This window comes from Hydractinia symbiolongicarpus, chromosome 9 (genome assembly GCF_029227915.1).
Source record: "Hydractinia symbiolongicarpus strain clone_291-10 chromosome 9, HSymV2.1, whole genome shotgun sequence".
Taxonomy (NCBI): domain Eukaryota; kingdom Metazoa; phylum Cnidaria; class Hydrozoa; order Anthoathecata; family Hydractiniidae; genus Hydractinia; species Hydractinia symbiolongicarpus.
In genome coordinates this window covers 4,855,649-4,880,682 of record NC_079883.1, presented here as the reverse complement: position 1 = coordinate 4,880,682, position 25,034 = coordinate 4,855,649, and the positions used below count along the sequence as shown (strand labels likewise).

General features: G+C 33.5%; 2 protein-coding genes across 3 annotated transcripts; one reads left to right on the top strand and one right to left on the bottom strand.

Annotated features, from left to right (window-relative positions):
- Positions 1-478: 478 nt before the first annotated feature.
- On the top strand, positions 479-13,772 carry LOC130657434 (protein jagged-1-like). 2 transcript variants are annotated; one of them, XM_057460417.1, is made up of 19 exons: positions 479-1,258; positions 1,954-2,008; positions 3,884-4,129; positions 4,205-4,259; positions 4,338-4,468; positions 6,561-6,683; positions 7,062-7,178; positions 7,352-7,465; positions 7,556-7,669; positions 7,845-8,616; positions 8,822-9,063; positions 10,091-10,219; positions 10,293-10,454; positions 10,580-10,807; positions 10,919-11,146; positions 11,221-11,445; positions 11,637-11,983; positions 12,261-12,573; positions 12,655-13,772. In XM_057460417.1, exons 1-19 carry the CDS (start codon positions 827-829, stop codon positions 12,960-12,962), a joined length of 4,341 nt encoding a protein of 1,446 aa, XP_057316400.1. In that variant the 5' UTR covers positions 479-826; the 3' UTR covers positions 12,963-13,772. The 2 variants fall into 2 exon arrangements, with proteins under 2 accessions (XP_057316400.1, XP_057316401.1); XM_057460418.1 differs by lacking the exons at positions 479-1,258; positions 1,954-2,008 and adding an exon at positions 2,027-2,198 and having other exon boundaries at positions 4,205-4,264.
- Positions 13,773-15,777: 2,005 nt separating this feature from the next.
- On the bottom strand, positions 15,778-25,008 carry LOC130657437 (serine/threonine-protein phosphatase PP1-beta catalytic subunit). The gene is made up of 8 exons (XM_057460420.1): positions 24,833-25,008; positions 20,328-20,456; positions 19,669-19,899; positions 18,739-18,843; positions 18,486-18,557; positions 17,579-17,730; positions 16,864-16,998; positions 15,778-16,194 (listed from the first exon to the last, which is right to left on the bottom strand). The coding sequence occupies exons 1-8, from the start codon at positions 24,882-24,884 to the stop codon at positions 16,081-16,083; spliced, it is 990 nt and encodes a 329-aa protein (XP_057316403.1). The 5' UTR covers positions 24,885-25,008; the 3' UTR covers positions 15,778-16,080.
- Positions 25,009-25,034: the final 26 nt, after the last annotated feature.

The following is a 25,034-nucleotide window of genomic DNA, read 5'->3' as shown; positions in this document are numbered from 1 at the left end:
TGCATACGTTTTAATATTTGCATTCGACTTTTTTAAGCCAGCTGGTGCTAGTTCGCTAAATTGCAAACTTCTTTAAAATAAATATCTGAAAATTGTCACCGATTTACGATAAAAGCTGCCAGTTAAATATAATTCGTTTTAATAGTGTTGAACTTGTCATATTTCTGTTCATAACGAGACTATTACAACTCGACAATTATGTAGCTAATTACTCGTGCACGTGCCCTATCCAAAGAGAATTTGAAAGACTTGAAAGCGAGAAAAAATCAGTGGTAAAAAAATAACCGGCAGATGTCATTCAATTTTTTCTGGAACTTCAAAATTTTCAAAAAGGTTTTATTAAAAAAGAAACTTAATTTTTTTTCTTCATGATCCATGATTGAAGGTAAACTTGTAACATTTTTTTATTATATATTAATGCGCGCATGCGTGAAATGTTAAAACCGCAGATATGATTTTTTAAAATTTCTGGCCAGTCGGTCTCTGCTGTAGTATTTATGTTGCTTAAAAAGCTACAGAAAGTGATGTAAAAGGTGTAATGAGTTATTATTTGATCGAAAGGAGCTTTTGGTAATGAGAGTAGATGTTACTGGTATTTCTTTTAAAGAGTTTGTTTAACTTGCTAATTAGACGCAAAGAGAAAAAAAATGGTTGCTAACGTAGTGTTATTTTCAAATTATGTTTAGAGAATGAAGAAGAACAAGATTTATAAAAAAGTGAAAAATTGGTTTTAGATATTATACAGAAAGTTTTCATAAGCATTTCAGTGTATGGTAATCTAGAGTGCTGAATACAGTTTAAAGATTTCAATTTGCACGAGGAAAGGATGAAAAAGTCAAAAATGACTTTTAGGAAGATGCTTTTTATTATGTGTTGTATATGTTTTACTGATGTTTTCTGCGAGATGGCAGGGAAGGTGGAGATACAAATTGACCACGTGCATAATCTGTACGGTATATTAAGGAACTCATCGTGTTGTGCTGGAAAACGTGACCGCACGAAAATCGTATCGAAGCAATGCAGCGAACCTTGTAACACGTTTTTAACTTTTTGCGTGAGTAGCGACTTTAAAAGCAATTGTAACTTTGGAAGATACGAGACTCAAGTGTTAGGTTATGATTCGTTTAAACTTCCGTTATCAAGTAATATGACTAGCGAGTTTTCTGAACTTCGAGGGCATTTATCCAGCGGTGCAGCTGATTTCAAGAATTTAATAACATTTGTGATTCCATGGAAAGCTCCACATTGGCCCTCGTTGGTAAGAAGTTTTTCAATATTTTTTTAATATTCAATTTTGCCGGTTATTAAATTTTAAAACTTCAATAGTGTTTATTCAGTAAGATCCAAATCAAATTTTTTTCTGATTGAAAAAAGTAATACGGTAAAATATTTTCCGAAAAATTTAAACCGATTGTGAGTTTTCACGTGTTTTTTTAATTTAGTGAAGGAAAAGGATTGAAAAACCCATAATAAGGAAATTTTATAAATTCACATAAACCTAACTAATTTATGTAATTTTTTTTAATGATTTAGTTTTTTTTGTTCAGTTTTGTTTTTGTGTGTTTCGAAAGTGTAGACGACATGTGACTTTTGTTATAAAATCGTTCAAGTATACATAACAATTTAAATACAGCTGTCGTGAAATTAGCAGAGCTGACATTTTGAAACTAACGCTAGCGTTAATTAAATTATTCAAAAGTTGAGAAGGCGGTTACCCACGTGGCGACTGTATGATTTGATTGACGCAAATAAGCTGTGAAATTTCAGGAAGATTTTTTATGGATGAACCGTTGATTTAATACTGTTTAAGTTTTAACCTTTCCTATGCTAAAGATTTTTTAATTTACTGAATTAAATTTATAAGTTTATTTTCTGTGTCTTATCTGTCGTTTATACATTATTTTATTTAACCTCTGCAACGAAGAGTGCACACCCTGCTTCTCTTTTTTTTAGAACACGTTTTCTGTTAATATGGAAGCAAGGCATGCTATTTCACCGAACCAGTCAGGTGCGTAAAAGAAACTAGCTTTAAAAATGGCAGACAAATTTAAAACTTCGCGCCTTGATGTTATTATTTTCCACATGCATAAATAAAAGAAATTTAAAGTAAAATATACTATACTTCAAAACGAATTACATAGTCTTTAAATGTATTGACTATTTTGTTGTTGTTGGATAATAAAGTAAAGTTAAGCTAGGTAAGAAGTGAGTGCTAAGAAAATTAACTTGAGTTGTTTGGGGAATATTTGATAACCATGCAAGCATAAACACTAGCAGAAATATAAATTAAAAAGGATTTACATGAATGTGTAACGTTTCTGTGATAGAGGCCATGTTCTCTTGTTGATTTTGAGCTCTTGAATGAAATGTGCTTGGTTGCAAAAAAATACAAATCCTTATAATAGGTGAAGTAGGATCCGTTTTGGTCCATGTTTTGCACAAAGTTATGAAAATCTAGATAACCGTAAAGTCAGAAATAATGTAACATACAAGTCCATCTATAGCTAGCTATACCAATGTCAACTAAATACGGAACTGGTGTAAACTCTATAACCTAGTATTTTAAAAATCCAATGAAAACCTTTTTAATTCAATTTTTTAATGGGGTATGTTATTTGCTTGCCTGTTTAGTTACAGTAATACGTTAGCATTTGCATTGACAATTACTGTGTACCTAGTATGGCTGCATAAATGCAAGCAAACTTCTAAACATAAGTAAGCTGTCATAACAAAAATCTTGTTAAAAGTTTGTATATACTGCACAAGGATAAAAATTCAAATCTTTGGATTTAAAAGTATAAATTTATTTTCTTAAAATTCAAACTTATACTTGAGATCCAAAGTTTATCTCTTTTTGTTCATTCACTATTTTGAATTAGTGACTTTCAAAATGTGATGTAGTGGAGTATGTAAAGAAAATGTAACCCCTATAAACATTGCAACTCTTTTTTTTGCAGAAAGCTGTATGCTTTTTTTGTTAGCTTTGCAAACTTTATCCAACAGGTGTGTGAACTTCTGCTCCAAAACTCTTCCACCAAGAAAGATTGCTTTTTATCAGCTCTGATAAAATATTTCTTGTCAATTTCTGGCCAAACAATCTACCATTGTTAAAAATAATGTAATTATGGCTTAAATATCAATTGTTGGTTGGTGCCAAAAAAAATCCTGTTGCCATCCAGAACAGTACTGCTTTAAGCTTCTACGAAATACCCATACGTCACTAGGCACAAAACTTGTATTCTGCAATTTGCAAACGGGTTGGGGTGCTAATTTAGTTGTTATTTCTAGCTAAAGTAGTGTCATGATGTAGAAATTTAAGTTTGTAAGAAAAAATAGACTTTATCATCAGGCAAAAGAGATCAATAAGCATTGAATTTTTGTTGATAAAGTCTTTTTTGTCACTTGACAAAAAGCGAAGCAGGCCATGCTATTTTGGCACTTTTCAATACAGCTAACCATTTCTAGTTTAACAGTTACCTGAAATTTGTAAAAAATGTTGCTACAAAGTTTACTCTTCCCTTCAGTAGCAGACAATGTTATAAAGCAACAAACTATTATTTTTAGTGGGTTTTAGTTTCAGTGCCCATTCCAAATGTCTCTGATTACAACAAAAACAACTAAATTAGTTCTCCACTGTCATGATTTCAATGGGTTTTTGGTAAAGAAAACAGGGCAAAGATACCCTATTATGTGTTTGTACAACAATAAATTTACATAAGCAATTGTTTTGTATATTTTCTGAAAAACTGACTTTACATTTTCTTTGAAAAAATGAAATGTTTAATTTAGTTTTTTTCTGAGAAGGTGAACTATTACCTTTCCCATACTCCTGAGATTGTAACATTTTCTGTGCTCAATTAATTCATCGTATTTTTCTGTATAGTTTTGATTGATTCCAAGATATTTCAAGGCAGTTACACTCCTCATGGAAAATGGAAAATTCAACAACACAATGGTAAAGCAACGCAAGTGGTGTACTACATACGATCCACATGTGAGCCTTACTACTATGGATACTCCTGCCAGGGTTATTGCAAACCACGATTTGATAAATATGGACATTATTATTGTAATTCTTGGGGAAGAAGAATTTGTTACAATGGCTGGACAAATAAGATTTGTAATAAAGGTAATTGCGATAAAAGCCATCCATTATGTCCATTTGTTTACAAATTTGTGTCTTATCGATTTTATTTATTTTTAGCCATATGTAAACAAGGCTGCGAGAATGGAAAATGCATTGCTCCAAATGTGTGCAAGTAATGTATTGAAATTTTACAATATTTTTTTTGATATTTGTATGTATTTATTTCTCACTTATTTGTATTTACTTTCAGATGTAAACCTGGATGGAAAGGTAGTAACTGCAGCCAATGTATCCCACATAAGTCATGTGTGCACGCCACTTGTAATCATCCATATCAATGTATATGTAAGAAAGGCTGGGGCGGAAGATATTGCCATTTAGGTAATAGTGTATTTTATTTATTCTTTAGATATTGTACTATAAAGCGTACTTGCTATTCTTGCTACTACAAAATTCATATTTAATGTTAAATATGATTATTTTTATTTTTACTTTATTAATACCACATTTTGTATATACATCATTTGTATGTCATTGAGATCAGCAAACGTGATGTTTGTATTACAATAATTACAATTTCATCCAACAGATAACAAATAAAGAAATTACAATTATTATTTTTTTTAATGTCTAAAAAATATTGTGCTTTGCATATGCAAAAAAAGATTGTTCCGATTAAATTTTATAGTGTTTTTTGTAGTGCTCATTTGGCTTGATTTTGTCACTTTAAATTCAATGTAGGAAATGTGAAGAAATGAATTATTAATGATGGTACTGAAGAAAACCTGTTCTGTTTACCATTTGGTGTGATATTATTGTGTTAAAAATAGCTTTATGTGCTGTGCAAATTCAATAAGTCTTCTCATGAATAATTCAAATTTTGTTGAGAAGTGTGTCAAAGTTTTTTTGTGATTTATTTACTTTGATATATCATGGCAAAAAATAATTTTTGTGTTAAAAAATTCACAAGAAGGTTCAAAATATTTCTATTATATGTCTAGTTGCTATGTTATATCAGCATTAAAAAAAACCTGCTTTCAGTTGCCTTAAATGTTTAATTATAGGATGTTCTCCTCAGAGTTAATTTAAAGGTTTATAAATTAAAGACTTTTTTTCATGAAAGTGAAAATTAAAAGATATCCTAACCGTGAAATTATTAAATATGGATATCCCAGCCGTTAAAGTTATTATTTTTTATTTCTAATTTGTGGGGTTGTATGAACTTTCTTTTTTTTGACATTCAGGGTTGCCAAGCCTCTTTTAAAATCATCAATTATCCTCCTAAAGTAACATTACTAATAACCATCTCAAATCTCATGGCCTTTTTTTAAATTGCTAGTATATTGTGTGCCAGTAGATTTTGTGTTGTGTGGTTAAGTTTCAACTTGCATCTAATAAACTTTATTAAAAACAGTATATTAGATTAGCTCTTGCTTTTTTTAAGAAAATATCAAATCACCTGAATTTCTCTTAAATTATTTTGATCTCCTTTAAAATTAACAAAAAAGAAGTTCTCATTGTTAAATCTGTAAAAAAGAGTGACAAGCATGCATATAATAATTTGTAAGTAAGAGTAAAAATCAACATTTACCAGGATTGTAATTGGATTTTTCTCAACAACAAAAAACTGAAAATGCTATTCATTAGAAGCTATTTTGTTCTTATGACCATTATCAAGACTTTACATTTTATTTATTAATTATTATTCATTAGCCGCTTTAGTTTCAATTTATATGGCTATCAATAGGAGTCCTGATGTACTGAAACCTCTCAACAAGACAACTACCCAGGGTGCCAACCATGTTTTAAAACTGATAACTAAAGCTGATTGAATCAACCTCAATTGTTATAACACTTTTATGACCTTATTGGGTTTGAATCCATGACCACTTGTTTGTTTAACTATATGAAATATCTAAAAAAGTGGTTTTTTTCTTGACTTTATTGTTGACCTTGTTGATTTTAGTTCGAATAATTTAGGTTTTTAACACCAAATCTAGAATTTTTCTCCGGCCTAAATGTCTTCCTAATAATGATTTGGTAACACAAAAAAAGATCATTCCTATTAGAAAACTGCTAATAAAAATACTTTGGCATAATTTCTCATGTTTAGGACAAATCTTTAAGTTAAATCCACATCGAATTTAAGATTGCTGGTAATTCATCATAAAATTTTCTCTTTAATGAGAAAAGTAATGAATCATGAAATCCATGCCAAGTTTTATCTGAATATTGTAGCAAATTGTGTTCTTTTATAGCTAATACCCTGCTAGTAACAAAACTACATTTTGTATAGTTTATAACATGATATACTAAAATTATTCTTGACATTTTTCTACAAACTGCCAGAGAAAGTTGTAACTTCGTACTATTTATTGTATTTAATAAGGACTGATGTTAACAATTGTTATTTTTATTCAATATTTTTAGCTTTAACTTGGCTTTTGATCAGACTTTCTTTTATCAACTTTAGATGTGAACATATGCAGACACAAACCATGCGTCCATGGGTGGTGTGAAAATAAACAAGACCTGATTTATGGTGGATACATCTGTCACTGTGAAGCAGGATATACTGGAGAGAATTGCAGTTCAGGTATTTGCTTATAGATACTTTAATTCAGATTTATACATGTTTTTAGAAAGAATCTGCACAAAGCCTAGAAAGGCCCTTTTTGTGTTACGGTGATTTACGAATTCAAATTTTGTAACATTTAAATTGCATTGACAGCATATATGATATATGATGGATGTAAGCAGATTTTATTCTAATTATATAAAATAAGTTTACTTCAAATTTTTGACAATATGCTGTCCTCTCCATCACTTTAGTGGAAGTTTCCCCAAGACCTTGACAGAAAGGGTTAAGAAGCTTAAGAAACTTAAATTTTGATACAGGTTTTGAGCCTTTTGACTAATCCCTTTGCCAGTATTAATATGAAATTATTACTATTGTACACCACTATCTCTTTAGAGGTTCTACCATGCTCCTCAAATCCATGTAGCCACAACAGTACATGTAACAACACTGGAAAAACAACATACACTTGCTCGTGTGCACTTGGTTATACTGGTCGCAACTGTGAAACCAGTAAGATTTTAATTTGACACTTTATGGTTGTTTTTGTAAATAAAATATTACTTTGTTTTGAAGCTTTTGTATCGCAATCTGTTTAATAATATTGACCCTGCATAATGAAAGTCAATGCTTTTTAATATACAAGTCAACATTAAGCAATCCTGTACTAATTTATTTTAAAATAGATATAAATGACTGCATTGCAAATCCTTGTTTAAACAATGGTGTTTGTGTGGACAAAGTTAATGGTTACTCTTGCAAATGTGTTGGAGGTTGGGACGGACCAAATTGCACGCAAGGTTTGAACTTTTCCGTCCTTTTTTGCTACTATTTGTTACATTCACTAACATTAACACTTACTAAAGAAAATTTTTTTTATCCATTTATAGATAAAAATGAGTGTTTATCAAATCCATGTGTTCATGCGTATGGATGTCAAGATTTGTTTAATAATTACCATTGTTCTTGTGTACCGGGTTGGTCAGGAAAACAGTGTAGCACAAGTAAGTGATATCTTGGTTTAAAATAAAAAATCATTGGCTACTGAGAAAAGGCTGGTCATGTTCATATGCTCTTTATAAATCTTGTTCTTATGTTTTATTTATACTGATTCTTCACATATAACCCACTTCTTTTTCCCTAATTTGACCCTTTCTAATTGTTTTCAATATTATTTAGATGTCAATGATTGTGTTGGCCAGTGTATGAATAATGCTACTTGTATTGATCTTGTCAATGATTACACATGTACATGTCCTGAAGGATTCAGTGGGAAGAGATGTGAAATTGATATAAATGAATGTGCAAGTTCTCCTTGCCGTAACCAAGGAAAATGTGTAGATCTTGTGAATTCATACAAATGTGTTTGTCAGACGGGGTTTTACGGAATTAACTGTGAATCTCATGTAAACAAATGTCAGGATAAGCCATGTAAAAATGGAGGTAACTGCTCGCGGTTGTTTAATGATTACCATTGTTCCTGCCCCGATGAATGGACAGGCAAAGACTGTGCAGTGCCTAAAAATAAACAGATGCATTGCAAATTAAATATTTGTAGATTTAATTCAACATGTTTACTGGACAGTGGTAAGGAAATGTGTGTTTGTTCAGACGGTTTTACAGGGAAATACTGTGAAAACGACATAGATGATTGTGAAGATGTCCATTGTCAAAATTCTGGTACCTGCATAGACAGACCAAATGGATATATGTGTGTTTGTGAAAATGGATTTAAAGGTGTTCATTGTGAAATTAATGTGGATGAATGTCAATCGAGTCCTTGTAAAAATGATGGCAAATGCGATGATGGTATTAATTCGTATACATGTTTGTGTAAGCCTGGTTTTCATGGAGTTGATTGTTCTTTTAATATTGATGATTGTGTGGATATTGATTGTCAAAATGGTGGCACTTGTGTTGATGAAGTAGATGGATATAAATGTCAGTGTAGGTAAGAATGTATTTTCTACACTAATTCTCTTATCCTTTATCAACGCTAGTTATTATATGCCTATCAAATTTACGGTGACACAGAAAAAATTTGAGTTAAAAAGGCTGATACATTATACTAATTGTAACGCCTGTGTAATCACAAGCCAGCAAGTATATATTTATGAGGTCATTCATGTCCCTATGTATGAAATTTTTTTATTTAGACCTGAGTTTACTGGAAAGCACTGTGAAATTGGTCCAGATTTCTGTTTGTCATCACCCTGCAGTGTTGACAGTGACTGCGTCAATAAATTAAATGGATTTTTTTGTCAGTGTCATCCAGGGTATACTGGAAGCACTTGTTCTGTTAATATTGATGAGTGTGCCACGCAGCCATGTCAAAACGGAGGGGCTTGCATCAATGAAATAAATAAGTTTGAATGTAAATGCCAATCAGGATACTATGGTAATATCATTTTTTTCATTTTTTCAGAAAAAGTCAAATTGGCACCAGAAGTTACTCATTAGTCTTAACATTAATTATTAGTAGTTTATTATGTTCTTTTGGTTTTTTAGTTCTTGTGTGAAAGAAACCATGTTTTATTTAAACTTGTTTGTCACAAATGACTTTATTTATTTATTAAGAAATCTATACTCCTTAAGCTCTGACATCACAAGTGTGACACCAAGATTTAAAACTTTTATATTGTTGTTTAAGATAAAGTCTTGCACTTTGGTTAGAGATGGAATTTAACTGAAAAAAATACTCAACGTTCCTTATAAATTATTTCTTATTTCGTCTTTTGTGGTTCCCTTCTACCATTGCTAAGTAATGTTATTACTAATACATTTGTATGCACCTTGAATGAAATAAAATTTAAGGCAGGGATGTGTGTTGCAATGGTTTTGTTTGGAATCGATTCATTCAACTTTTGTTACATAATACAGAATAAAACATTTCCAGTTATACCAGCAATGCATTGAAAATTAATGCTATTACTGTTTAATTTTGCATGCTTCTCAGCTGGGTTTTTTTAGTTTGGGAAGTATATATTCTAATTAAATATGCATTAAGAGAGCTTGAACAACTGGCCAACAGAAGTTGAATTCTGTTAAGAAATTTTGTTATTTAAAAGATTGTCTAAATTATGCCCAGCCTTTCATAACCTCTTACAGTAATATTTTGGAATGCGCAGCCAGCATTTTTTAGCCTAGTGACTGAAAGAGCCTAAAAAATACCTGCAATTGATCAAATGCTTCTATCATTGCCCAGGCATTATTCTACTTAGTCAACAGTATTGCATTCTTTAGCAAACTTGGATTTGTAATCCAAAATAATATAATGAAAATCCTATTTACCCCTCTGCCCCTTCCCCTTTATTTTTAGCAATAATTCCAACAAAACTGTAGAAACATTCTCAAATCTCTTCAATTTTCCTACAATTTGAAGGAGTAGGAACCCTGTGTTTATTATTTTTCCTGCTTTTGTTTAGGCCTGTCTTGTGAGTATGTTGATGCCTGCGCATCGAGTCCATGTCTAAAAGGTGGTACTTGCATATCTAAAGGAAGTGATTTTGTTTGCAAATGTGTGACAGGTGTCTATGGCAAGCGCTGTCATCAAGGTAATTCATGATTTAAACAATTTTTTATTCAATCAAGTTCGCTGTCTTCTAAACTTCGTTTTTTTCTTATTAGTTGAAAATAGCTGTATGGTAGCCATATTCCAGAGTAACTCTTCCTTGGGTCAGCTTGTTCCAAGCGGTGTGTGTAGTGAACATAGTGCTTGTGTGCCTTTATCACATGGAAAATTCCGGTGTGATTGCCATCCTGGTTGGGAAGGTGAAAGATGTCAAACAGGTAATCTTTTTATCTTATCTACTTACGTGTTTGGTTTTTTTTAAAAAAATATGTATAATTTTGTTTCTTTATATATTCTTAATTTTTTATTTCTATTGTTTTTATCTATTTTATTTTGTTTTCAGATATTGATGATTGCAAGAACAACAAGTGTCAAAATCAAGCAACATGTTTGGATGTAGAGAACGGCTATGATTGTGTATGTCCAAGCGGGTTTGAAGGTCGTTATTGCCAGACTAATCCGAATGAGTGTGCAAGTTCACCATGCCATAATAATGGTACTTGTGTGGATCTTCTTGGTGATTTTGCATGCGTCTGTAAAGGAAAATGGAAGGGAAAAACCTGCTTGTCTAGTAAGTTAAGAAGTTAACTATATATGTATTTTTAAAAATGCTTAATATTGTTGTTCATTAATTTTATTTGGATTTTATACTGGAGGTTAATGTTTATAAAAATCTACCTAGACGTGTCACATTGTGATCCTCAACCTTGTCAACACGGTGGTCAATGTCGAGACATTGGTAATGACTTTCTCTGTGACTGTGTGGAAGGTTTCCAAGGTCCAACTTGTCAGGAGTCTGTTAGTCATTGTCATGCAGATTCCTGTTTAAATGGTGGTACCTGTTTATCTGCAGCTTATTCGTACACTTGTGTATGCCGACCTGGATTTTATGGTGATAAATGTGAAAAAGGTTGGCAAGCTATTTTGTGTTTACTAACCAGCAAATGCGATTCCGTATTTTTATTTGTGTTTTTTATTTTCTAGAAACAGAAATGTGTTTAAGTAGCCCATGTGACAATGGCGGAACTTGCATACAAATTGATGACTGGTTTCATTGCCAATGTGCACCAGACTTTTATGGTGCTCGATGTCAATTCAAAGTGAACCACTGTGCATTGAAACCTTGTGCAAAAGAAGCAGAGTGTATTAGCATCACTGGTGGATATCGCTGTGTATGTCCACCTGGCAAAGTGGGAAGTGACTGCCAAGGTACCTAACAACTTCATTTTTATAGAAGTAAGGGTGCATATGTGAGACACTAGTGAATAAAACTATACCTGTGCCGCATATATGATTTTTGTAGTACTGGGGAAGCTGATATGCAGGTTAACGTGCACTTACTATACCTTACTATAAATTTGAGAAAAGCAAAGTGTTATTGTTTCATTTATGTATTTTAGTTGCTACTTCAAAGAAGCAGTGTAAATCCGGTGCAAATGTGTACCATCACAATGCCACTTGGAATGTGAAATGTAACACTTGTAATTGTTATGATGGTGTAGTTAAGTGTACACAAGTGTACTGTGGTAGTTTAAACTGCTTTCAGTTGAAGAAATCAAGTAGCTGCAACTGTAAACCGGTTCACAATCTTGATTGTATCACTCCACCATGTGATAAATATGGCGAATGTGGTGGGGAGCCGATGTCAGTGTCGAATGGTGGCTGCAGCCCACAGACAGCTGATTCAAAGTTGACTGCAGATTGTTCTAAAGTTAGCATTAACTTTAAAAGCTCCAAGTTACCAAAGGTATTGTGTTAAGATTTACTTTTGTATGCTTACAGCATGGTGTCTGCCAGGTCAGGAAAAGTGAGGTAGCCTTCCCTTGAAAAATGTAGGGGAAAAATTGAGAAATTTGTTGACATTACTGGAAAAATTAGGATCAAAATATGATCAAGCTCAACTTAGCATTGGGGTGAGTAGGCATGATTGTCATGAAAATATAAGGTATATCTTTCTTAAATTTGGACAGACGCCCTGTATAATGTAATAGCTTTATATTCTAACAATCGCTTTCTGTTTCCAGGGTATTATTTTGCAACAGCTGTGTTCAGAATTTCGATATTTGGAAGTACTTCCAAAGTTCGCACGCAGTGACGATCTTCGTTTACAATGCTCCCGTATTATCTATGATGACAATTCCAATCAAATGGTTATTTCCATCTACGTCAAAAAAATTGCCGTTCAAGTTGCTATGGAGTTAGCGCACCATTTTCGGTCACTACCAAAATCAAGTAAAAATATATCTCGATTGCGCGAAGCAACTGTTAACGTTACCGTTCATAGACAGTATGATTTGAGTTACCATGGAGGTACACCTCCATGGGCTTACAAAAAAAGTAAGCATTTTTACTAAATGAGAATCTTTTATGTGCTGCATATACAAATTTATTTCAACTTAAATATTGTTATTTTTGTAGACAATCGATACGTCATCCCAGTGCTGGCATCTCTTTCAGCACTCTTGTTCGCTATACTTATAGTATTGCTATGTTGTTTTAAAAATCGTTGCAGGCGACAAAGAGAAGAACAATTCTATATAGATGATGCGTCTGCGAAATGTAAACAAGACGAACTAGGCGCAGCTATATTTGAAAAACAAGACAATGCGAAAAAAGACTTACACAGGACTTCTGTTGTCGCAGATAAACTTTTTATATCAGAACCTAACAAACAGCATGAAGCTGGTGTGGACTTAGATTCTGCGCCATTGGAAGTAGATGTATGACACATGCTCATTTTTGTCCTTCTTAGACTTCTTTTTTTTTATCTTTTTGAGGTGAATTTCATGGCTCAGTATACACTATTGCGATACAAATACTATCAGCAGTAGTTTTTTTTATACCGTGTATAAAGAAAAGCTTTTATCTTCAGTTATAGGAAATGTATATATGTATATATAAAAACACAAGTCGTTTATGTAATATCTGTGTGGTTAGATCGAACGCCGTGCCACTCAGGATTGGTCAGCTGTTCTAATGTATTTCATTATATGCAACAAAACAAATTTGAAATGGCGAAGGCGAAGTTATTACGTGTTAGCATGAAATGCTTTTTTTTTGTTTCGTTACCAGACCTGACCAAAGTATATATATTTTTTCATATGGTAGTAGACCTTTTTTTTGTTACTGTTAACCATAGAATTTTATACTGTCCGTATTTATCCGTATTTACACGAACGTTAAAAAGTTAATTTTTTTTGCATCATATTTCTTTTAAAGACGAGTTTTTTGTACCGTTGCAGATAAATTGCTTTTTTTTTAAAAAGAAAATTTTTTTCCAAAAAAATTTGAGGAGTATTCAGACTGGAAGTAACTATCTTATCTCCGTAAACACGCGTATGTATATTTACACATCTCCGTTATAGCGTGCATGATTGAATTGTATTGGGTTCGTTAAATAGTTGAGTCTTGTAAATAAGGTTATTTTCAGTGGTAAAGCATATGAGTAAATATATTTCTATAAAAAGACTTTTTTTACACCTTTTTATTTTCACGGCGTTGATCATCTTAGAAATAAATTAGTTTTTGTAGCTATACATCTCTCGACTTCATTTACCGTTTTTAGCAGTCTCCTGGAGTTCAAGTAGCCATATGAAAACTATTCATAATTTTTTCTGGCTATTTTGATAAGACTGTTAAGCTTTGGGTCCACGTTGCTATTTAGAAAACATAACATAGCATAAGTCTGGATCAGATGAAGACAGCTTATACGCCATGTTGCAGCATTTTAAAATTTCTTCTGCATTGAGCATGTCGCGTGAAAAACAGAAAAATATGGCTGGCGCCAAGGTGCAATTTTTCTTGCGCCTTGCAATAAAACAAAATCGCATTGCAAGCACCTAAAAAAATCGCATCGCGGCCCCAGTGCCTAGTGGTACATGAGATTTGATATTTTCTTGAAGTTTTCATTGGGAGAGATTTTCGCGGTTGAAAATAAACGTCAAAATTTTAAAAGAACTGTTGATTGGTTTGTCATGTTATACGCAATTTTTACGTGAAAACATCGGACAAAGTATACCCGCATCATTCCTCTTTTGAGGATGGCAGTAAACAATATTTTTTCACGGAAATTTTTTTTCGCGGTTGGGACTGAAAGATATTTTTCACAAATTTACGCAATATTCGTGAAGCACCTTAAGCATTTCCCGTGAGAATTTCTCTTTGTTTTGAACTCCTTAATATCGCAAAGTGCCAATGCAGTCAAGCGTTATGATCAGGAAAAAATTGTCTAAATAGTAGAACCGATAGATAACACGTCTTATCAAGATAAGTAGAACTTTAATGTACAAGACGCCCTGGAGTCAACCTCGTTTCCAGGGCTTTTGTCTCTTATCGGCGTTGCTTTTTGCTTTCCGATAAGCAAAATAGGACAACAGGCCCTGGGGTGAGGTTTATACAATTCTGCTATTATATGCTGTATCCATGCGAGCCTTGTAAGACATCTTGGGTGTGTCACACAAGCTCGAAATTTCGCGAATAATGACAGTTGACTTTGTGAGTAACGGACACTCGAAAAAGCGAACACCTTTAATTAACGAACGAAGAATGATTACACCGGCAATCCATAGTCAAATACTTCCTAAAAGATTCTAAATAGTGGATTGGAATTAGCGGGTAGTTTTTTGTTGCACGACATAAACTAAGCTGGATTGACCATGAGATACTAATTTAAGGGTTTTAAGTCTTCCATTCGTGTTTTCTATCGAAATACTTAAATGAGACTATAAACAGCGGGTACTTTAAATTAGCAGACAAAAAATAGGCTGTATTTAACGAGACACTTTTGTCATATTCCGCGGATTATCGGTAAATCCGCGAAAATAAGTCGTGTGAAAAATAAAGGTTTTTCACTTTTGTAATTTTAAGTTCTTTAGATGAGTTTTCTCCTTAAAACTTTGAAAATCATATAGCAGAATATCAGCTACAACCATCAATTCAGCGTGTTCACATTTATCGTGTTTATTTTTGTGTATGTGTTGGACAATCTGCAATTTTAACAAGCGATTAAAATCCTCTTAATGCTATAACTTAAAATGAGAAAACAAAAATGTTTGATTAAAAACCTTTGCTTCATAATACTAGCAGTGCGAAAGCTTACGTGCGCAATCAGCATCGGTCGCCGGTCGTACGCAGAACATTCAACATGGCACCAATAAGTCGTGCATGGGGAAAAAACATCCTGTGCATATAAATTTCTAATTCTATAAGATACGTACGATTTTTCAAAACATCTTTTATTCTCTCTTAAACAGATGCATTCACCAGGATTTCACAAAAAATAATGAAATCAGCACAAATTTGAGCCAGTTTGCACGTAACGAACTTTATAAAACAACAAGTAAATTTATTATCTTTCAAAGTAGTATGACGTAGTACTAAAAGTCTCATTAAGCGCTACTTTATTGTTTACAAAGATCAGCGTAGTATAGCTAGGAGTCCCGACGTAATTTTCTTTTAACTAGGAAATGAGAACAGTGAGTACGGGAAAATTTCTTGCGTGAGAAACTGAACTTAGGATTGACCTAAAGCAACGACACAAAATTCTCTACAAGATTCACAACATTTTTCTGTAAAAATATAAAACAAGATACAAAGTAAAAGATTTCTCATACATCGAACCCGAATGATATGAAACACACAACAAGTGATTCTCAATCGCAAAAGTTTATGTAGATCAACGCAAAACAAGGCTGGTAAAATCAAGCAAAGCTGTGCGTCAAAAATAAACGCGATGCATTGAAAATATGCGTGGTATCTTTACAACTAAATGTCATCACAATCTAACAGTTCCAGGATGGGTTTTTTTTTGGTTTTATTAAATTACATCTTCGCCATTTTCTTCCATTATTTCCCTTTCGCCTTTTTGTTGCCTTGCTGATTACGTGGCGGCGTGATAGGGCGTGCCTGGTTTAAACCGCCATATTGATATTTCGCTTTCTTTTCTGCAGGCTTCAAAATCTGCAAAGTGAAACAAACGAGTCAGTTATTCCTGTGATTTAAAAATAGAATCCAAGCACTACGTGATCTTTCATTTGCGTGCGTTATTTATTAACCGCATATAAATTTTGTATGAAGGTTAAAGAAATTTTACAATTTAATCAGATGCATTATAGACAAACGCAATGGGTGTGTTCACGTCATTACCACACGTAACTTTAAACAGTAGCAAAATTACGCAAGAAGTATCTATATCATGCACAAGATATATCTCCAAAAGAATGACTAATTTCAAGTTACTTTTGAATCTCATTTGCCTGTCACGCAAAATGGTACCACGAGTAGCGAGACGCAAGCAATGCAGTATAAAAAGGACGGACAAACCCGTGGATTTTTTTACGAGCCACCGACTTTCTAGTTTACGTTAATTCGATGTCACATTTAAACCTTGGGGTTTCGTGGGGTTTTTGCTGGGTGAGAAAAAAAATTTCCATTCGACCTTCAGTCCAAAGATTTTCATTCTATTGAAGGATAAAAGTTAGACTTTCTTAAAAAAACCAAGCTACTCAGCAGTTACGGATAATTCGGATATTCGTTAACTTAGATCTAACAACTTGACGGGATTCGCTGTTGTTGTTTTTCTAGGGTTACAAAATTATAGCGCGAAACACAGAAGAATAGTTAGTTTACCTGAAACGAACACATAAGAGTGTCATCCACACTCATCATACCACCGGCGTTATCAAATTCACCGCAATAGTTTGGTGCCGAAAATAATGTAACCAATTGACGTTTAGCGAAAAACTCGTAACCATCTTCAACAACCTATAATTGAAAGAGTTTTGGTTATTCGAGAAACTACACGATAATACTGTACCCCTCTTAAATACAACAACTTTTTCTCTCTCTATTTAGGGTATTAGCTAGTTCAAATGCGGCACAGGAAACCTATCCCAATCAAACGTATAGCTTGCTTTTCCCAACCGAAGATCCTAGCAATAATACGCAATCCTAATGAAAAGCATGCGGAATTATTGTTCTGTGGAAAACTAACAACAAACAATGAGAGCAAAATAATTACTTAATGAGCTCTGTATATAACATACTACTTGCTTAATGAGCTCCGTATATGTAAGTAACGGGAAGTCTAAACGTCCTTTGGGATTTCTTTCTAACGGCTGGCTATTCCTCCCCTCTGACTGTAACTATGTTACATTACTGTTTGAGATACGTATAGCATTACTTTAACTTGCTTGCCTGCCACACAAGCCGACTGGCGGTCAGTAGATGACACCAAATTTGCTGGCAATACTACATTTAAAGTGGAGACCAGAAACTGAAACCTTATTACAAGCTGAATGCGCTACCACTACACAATCTTCTCGCAATATAAGATACTACTTACTTGATGAGCTCTGCATATAAGGTCAAGATCATGCCGGTTAAGAAATCGTGCAACCACATCAGCACCAAATGTGAACGATACACCACGATCATTTTCACCCCATCCTTGGATGTCTTTATCAGGATCTGACCATAACAGATCACACAATAGGCCTACACAACAAACATAAAAAAATATATATATTCTGGGACAGAAACTGAACTTGATTGTCCTTAAACTCCCTACACAAAAATTACCATGGGTTGGTTGGTACTAAAACATACGAGGTCAGGGTCATGACAACTTTTGATATTTTTGGTCCTAAATCCTAACTGATTATAGGGTCATACTATAAAGAACAAAGACAAAATGTCTGCCCTAACACCATCTGTTCATCACACCGATAAATTGTAACACAGAACTAAAGGATAAACTGAAGAAGAATGTTGGCCAATCAAATAACGTCATAGAATAAATTATTTGCGGAAGAAATGCGAAACATATTTTGGCAGATTTGGCTCAAATTCGGTCCAAATCTGGTCACTCCATAAAAGCTACGTTAGGCAAAATACTGTTCTAACTTTGAAAGATAATTATGTGTGTGGCGTTATAAATCAAAAAATTATTACACTTCTACTAAAATTCCTGAATCTTCGGCATTTGGCAAAAATTAATTCCACAAATTAATATAGTGTTAATTATTTAGACCACTCATCCTTAGGGTAGACTTCAGGCAGGCATAATCCTTCAAATAAATGACAAGCAGATTTTTTGATTTCTAAGTTTGATTTGCAGCTTAAAATAGGTTTGCAAATAAAATTTTCTAGCAAAGTAGTGAGAATCTTTTAAAAACACATAACGCTGAACGTATCCAAAATATCCACTATGCGAAGCCTTTTTTAAATTGTGAAAAGCACCACATGCATACCTGTATCAGGAACATCAGTCGGTCTCATTATACGTCTGATCTGCTCCATTGATTGCAAATCTGGTGATAAACCTACAAATATAAAACGTCACAATTTTATTTCAATTCATGCGTAAAATTTTGTAGTTTTCCCAGAATAATCTAATCAACAACAATTGTTGCAAAGTGATTTGTCTTTTAAAAATTATCTATAATATTATAAATGTATTATAAATATAGTTTTATATGTAGTTTTAAGTAACTCGCGACTTACCTCCATGGCAACAGAATATTTTTTCATCAACAATAGCTGCAATGGGTAGACAATTGAAACAATCTGTAAACGTCTTCCAAATTTTTATATTAAATCTTCGTTTACCTATAAAAACAGTTGTTTTTGTTTAATAGAAGTAAAATGTAAAAATAACTACACAGATCTTATTGGCACGTTACCATTACATGAATCATATTTTTTGGATATTAATACTGCAGATACTCAAACGAACTCCGACACTTAATAAAGTTCCCATAAAAATAAGAAAAAGATTTTAAATGCCCTCCTTTAAGCCTGTGAATAAAATCTCCCTTTGTTCATACCTCCTGGTATAAAAAAAACCTAATTCTGATATCAATAAACTAAAATATTGTCATTATTAGGTGAATAATGTTTGGGGCTGATAAGAATAGAAAGTTAGTACAAAATAATAATGACAAAATAAAATATGTACACTATGCACATATTTATTTTGTGTGTTAAAAATATCAAAGACCAGGTTAACATGATTCTTTCTACTTAACGAAAATAAAGGTTAAAATGGTATAGGCTGCAAAAATCAATGTGCAAATTAGAATGCTTAGAGCACACTCTTTAAACAGCCTTTCAAAGCATGATTAGATTTAACTGTTAACAAGGGGAATTGTTTACCCAAAATAGCCTCTTCAGTTCCTATTAGTACTGCTATCAACGAGGATCCTGCTAAGGTGTGCACTTATAGCTCCCATTTGAGCTACGAAAGTCTTGCAAGCACATCAACCGCTTAATTAGACAACCGCCTAAGATATCAATCCTATTCTCATAATAAACGCTAAGCAGAAAAATAGATTCACACTCTGTAGCGGACCTCCCGCACTGAAAGTAAACACTTTACCACAAGGCTACAAGTCGGGTTATTGTTTCATTATTAAAGTTTCTATATATACTTACATTCATCATAGAATCCATAAATTCTGTTGATACTAGCACACTCGTGATTTCCTCTTAATAAAAAGAAGTTTTCAGGATATTTGATCTTATATGCTAGCAATAAACATATCGTTTCAAGTGATTGTTTTCCTCTGTCAACATAATCACCCAGAAATAGATAATTTGCCTCTGGTGGAAAACCTCCATATTCGAAAAGACGCAACAAATCTGAATATTGACCATGAATATCACCTAAACATTGAATAAGATAAACATATAAGAAGTTGATTAGTACCTCACACCTCAAAGCATGGTTAAAACATGATGTATACTTTTACACATAGCAAAATCTTTCGGAAAAAACCTGACATCGGAAAAATATTGTAGTTAAGAAACATATTTCAATTACCAAATTTTCTTAGTCACTGTTTTAAGCCTTACATAAGAAAAGCAATGGCTACACATTTTTTTTAAAATGTATTTGGGATAGACATTTTAACATCAAAATGTTAAAAATCAAGACATTTCCAGGAAAATAGCAGCTTTATGCCAAAGGTTTAACCAATCAGGTATTGTTAGAATTTTAAATGTAAATATTGCATTTACTTGTTGGTGCAACACTGAAAGTCTGAAACGGCTGCGGTATATGGTAGCGTAGTATAATCTAAGAAAAAACTTACCACAAATTTTTAGTGGAGCTTCCAACTCCAACAAAATTGGTTGACTGAGGAAAAGTTCTCTGGATTTTACGCACAGACTTCTAACTTCACCTTCTGTCATGTGAACAGTCTTACCAGGACGACCACGTGCTAAACAATGAACAAAATGCAAAGTTTGTAAAAAGGTAGCTTGCATGAATAAAATAGCTAATAGCGGATTGGCTGGCCAACTTTATTCAACCACCTACTCTGCAATCTTTACTAAACAAATCTATAATGTCAATCATTAGTAATTTTTATATAACGAGGTAGGCTACTCCAACAAAATTCTAATATTAAAGAATTTTTAATTTACAGGTCTGGTTGGGGGTAAAATCACTCTCCCAAATTTTAGCTAGCTAGCTATACCAAAACAAAAGGCGAAAACCAAAAGAAATCTGCATGAATCAATGGGTAATAAACCTAAAGCGAAATATTGAGATTATTATCTAATCTTAATTGTAGATCAATAATTTTTTTTTACAAAGCAAGGAATTGATCGCCGGTCAGTCTGACTGCTTGAAACATGCTCGTTATTTTAAGCAGTGACTCTACGACACATTCCTATGCCACTATTCAAAGAAGTCAAGACAGAACTTGTACAAATGAAATCGTTATAAATGGTGGAGAGCTCAGAGATTGGTGCCACCCAATAGTGGTGGTACTGAAGCACAACAACAAGGACATTCATCTGTGTATAGACTTGACTAAACTCAACAGCTGTATTGATAGGGAACTGTATCAGCTCGACTCAGTAGATAGATAGATAGATAGAAATGCTAGCAGTTTCACGGGGACATAATAAAAAGGAACATGTACATACATGGCCTACCAGAATTTACCATAGAAACTGACCATAAGCATGTTGAAAACAAAAATGTTGGTCGATATGTCACCACATATTCAAAGAATGAGGTTGACCTTACTACAATGCATTGTCTAGAGCACCAACACAAACACCCACCAAGACAGACCTGTTAGCTGAACAAGAGATTATAGCACAAATAGAATGGACAATACGAAAATTGCCAGCTTCAAATACTATAGATCGGAGGAGATAACAAGACATACTCAGGGCAGTTGAGGATTCCTTTGCCAGCTTTAGTGGCCCCCAGTGGAAACAATCCACTAACTATAGGTTTTTGTGATTTTCTGGGCTAGCCACTTTAAATATTTATTATTATTATTATTATTAGAAACGGTATCCCAGATGAGGTATTCTCAGATAATGGACCACAGTATGCATCCAAGCTGTTCAAAGATTTCGTAAAGAATGCTGCCTAACATTGAGTTCAATATACAACCAGACAGAAAACATAAAAGTAAATGAAACAACAAATATAGATGAGTCAGTAGAAGACCACATTGAAAGTAACTCTTCTATCCAAACACAAGCATATGAGGAAAATGACATCTCAAGCAACAAGGAAGCTAACTGAGATGCAACACACGCATATGACAGAAGAATGAATGAACAAAATACGTAAAACATGATCTCATCATTCTCGGCTTAAAGTTCGTTTTCCATGCTAGCATGGGTTGGACAGGGTATATTAATGACCCTCTTCCAATCTGATCTAGACTGTGTTAGGTCTAATCTGGTCAACAAATAATAAGCCAACTCATTATGCTGAATTGTGATCGGATTGGAACAACATATGGAGTGCATGCTTTATTATTTACTGAGAAATAATATGTTCATTGAAGAGATTTGATAGTTAACCATCATCATCATCATTCTCGGCTTAACATCCGTTTTCCATGCTAGCATGGGTTGGACGGGGTATATTAATGACCCTCTTCCAATCTGATCTAGACTGTGTTAGATCTAAACTCAACTTCCTCTCTATCAAGTCTGTCCTTATAACCTCCTGCCAAGTCTTTCTCGGTCTGCCTCTGGGCTTTGCCCCAGGAACTATCAAGTCTCTACACTTTCTTACCCAATTATCCTCCTCCATTCTTTCCAAGTGCCCCAGTCAATTCAATCTTCTTATCTGGATAACATCTTTAATTCTACAGAGACTTAGCCTGCTTCTTAGCTCATCTGAACTCTTTCTGTCTCTCAGACTGGCATTACACATCCACCTAAACATTCTCATATCATTCCTTTCTAAACGGTCAAGATCTTCCTGCTTCACTGCCCATGTCTCACTACCGTACAACATAACACTTCTTACACAGGCCTCATACAACCTACCTTTTACCTCAATTGACAGGACTCTGCTAGTCAATAAAGGAAGTAACTCTCTAAAATTTTTCCAAGCAGACCCTATCCTGCAAGTAACACTTCTTATAGAATTATTACTTCATATAGAATTATGTTAAGAACTCATTTATATACATTTATATAATATCTTACATACAATTAGGAGAGAACTTTGTGTATACGTGATCTACCATCTTTATATTCATATTAGTCAGCACTACACGGCTGTTTCGCTACGGTAAAACCGCGGACAAAATTAAAATGGCTTCCACAATTTTTTTTTTGACATTTTTTATTTGTATCATTTTTTAAGTTATTGAACCTTTTTTGTATTGTTTTAATTTTACTTAAACAAAAAGTATTAAAGCGATCTACTTTTTTAATATATAAATTTTATATTTTAATATATAAATATATGTCTTATGGATTTCGAATTATTTCATCAAACAAAACACACAAAATTAAAAAAATAAATTATTTTTGGCGAAAGTACACCATCTTTCCAACCTTGTGCCAACGCCGAGCTACTAGCTATGGACTTGAAAATTAGTATGGGAAGCCTGGAAACATGGTTCTATCAGCCAGTACCATGCACCGTTCGTCTCGCAAACTATAAATTACTTAAATTTTAAGTTAAAGTCTTCTTTAGGCGCTAAAAAAGAGGAAAAGAGTTGCCAAAGTGGTACACGGCAATTTGATGTAGCGTGATCCTTTTGCTGTTAAATTAAAAAGTATCTGAACTTCTAGTGACAGCGATGGCATTTAATAATTTGTTAGGTATGTCTTTTTCAAAAAAATTACGACGACCTGGTGTTTATTTTTGACTTGATTGCTCAACCCGGGAATCATTGCTCGAAACGGAAATTTTTTAGAAAATGCTGGAATAAGCGAGACATTAGCCAAATTTCGGACAGACTAATATTTCACCTACATTATCTTTAATGGCCTTAGAATCCAAAGTAATTTTTATTATTTAGTTAATAAATGAACTTAAAGCATACATTCATGCTCAAAAGGCCGTTTTATTCCATATTTCTCACATTTGGCCTTAAAATAACTCTTTGGACAATTTCGGACAGTAATAAAAATAAATAATTTTCATTCCAGATATTTAACCCAACCTGTGGACCATAAATGTTTTCTTAACTTTTTTCCAGAGATATTGTTGAAGAGAATCATCTAAGGGGCATATCTATACTCACATTGCCATGAGAAATGCCAATGGACGTTTGTGGGTACCTCTCAAAGTGAAATGGACGTTTCTTCGTGGCAATTTGAAACTACGTTTTTACACACTACAATAACGTGCGATGTAGAGTTGGACTCCACTCTAAAGACATGTGAATAAAGCGTGTTCTTCACGTGAACGTATATATATCTCTTTAATGATAGCCGTCGTCTGTCTGTCCGTCTGTCACACCAAAATAGTAGTTTAGCTGTACAAGTAGCGAGACGCACGGAGTGCAGTATAAAAAGGACGGGCGAACCGGTGGATTTTTCCCACGGGCTAACGACTAGTATATTCAATTCAAGGTAAGGGACAGGCTATTTCGCCCTAACAGGGGACCACCAAAGAACCGCGAAAAAGGCTTTTCACTTTTGTAGGATAGGTTTTTTTTTATGGAAAAATAACTGCCACGAGCGGACATTTCTCAGGGTGGGTGGGTGTCTTTAAGAAACATCCATTGGACGTTTCTCGTGGCAATGTGAGTATGGATGAGGCCTCTAAATGATATTTTTTTAGACATTTTTAGACATTTTGGCCTAAATTTACAAACTGACAAGTTTCCAAAAAAATTTTTGTTTTAATAATATGGACAATTTAGCTGAAATTACTATCCTTTTTACAGAATATAAAAAATTTATTTCGTTCTTGAGATATCCTGTTTTAACTGAAGAGGGTAACTTGAATTATTTTTTCTACGAAACAACCATGACTAGCTGTTTTGTCTACTAAAAAGTTTTACCAAAAGCGTCCCTCCAGTGTTTCCAGTGAGCCAGAACCCTCTAAAAAATTCCAGACTGGATCAATCCCTGCCTGACCATTATATTATAAAAATCATTTTATGAGATGAAATTTGTCTGTCATATATTTTTTTTAAAATGTCTAGCTAGCTAGATATACCTAGCTAACTATTCTATATAAATTATACTAGCTAACTAGTGCTAAAAATCTTGTTAGCTTGCCTAGTTACACACAGCCTCAAGCTAGCTATAGCTTTTAGATATATGAGATAGCAGCAGTACTCTAACAATAAAAGCGAAAACAATAAGTAGCTACCTTCGAGAAGTCTTGCTATCAAACTGTCGATATTTAGTTCTACTTCAGCCATTTTTGTATGAATAAATTTTTATTTAGGTCCTGTACGTCTTTAGGCTTGCTCAGGTGTCAGGTTCCCAAGACCTTGTTCTGTGTTGTTGACCTGCCTGTTGTTTTGTAATTTGTGTATTTTGGTTTTTATGCGCGTTTTACACGCAGATCG

Excerpts from the sequence above, each read along its gene's own strand:
- LOC130657437 (XM_057460420.1), bottom strand. The coding sequence starts at position 24,884 with ATGGCTGAAGTAGAACTAAATATCGACAGTTTGATAGCAAGACTTCTC. Across the intron at positions 20,457-24,832 it reads GATAGCAAGACTTCTCGAAG|CACGTGGTCGTCCTGGTAAG; the intron begins GTAGCTACTTAT and ends TTCATTGTTTAG. Across the intron at positions 17,731-18,485 it reads GACTGATGTTCCTGATACAG|GCCTATTGTGTGATCTGTTA; the intron begins GTATGCATGTGG and ends TTTGTTGTGTAG.
- LOC130657434 (XM_057460417.1), top strand. The coding sequence starts at position 827 with ATGAAAAAGTCAAAAATGACTTTTAGGAAGATGCTTTTTATTATGTGT. Across the intron at positions 2,009-3,883 it reads TATTTCACCGAACCAGTCAG|TTTTGATTGATTCCAAGATA; the intron begins GTGCGTAAAAGA and ends TTTTCTGTATAG. Across the intron at positions 7,179-7,351 it reads TGGTCGCAACTGTGAAACCA|ATATAAATGACTGCATTGCA; the intron begins GTAAGATTTTAA and ends ATTTTAAAATAG.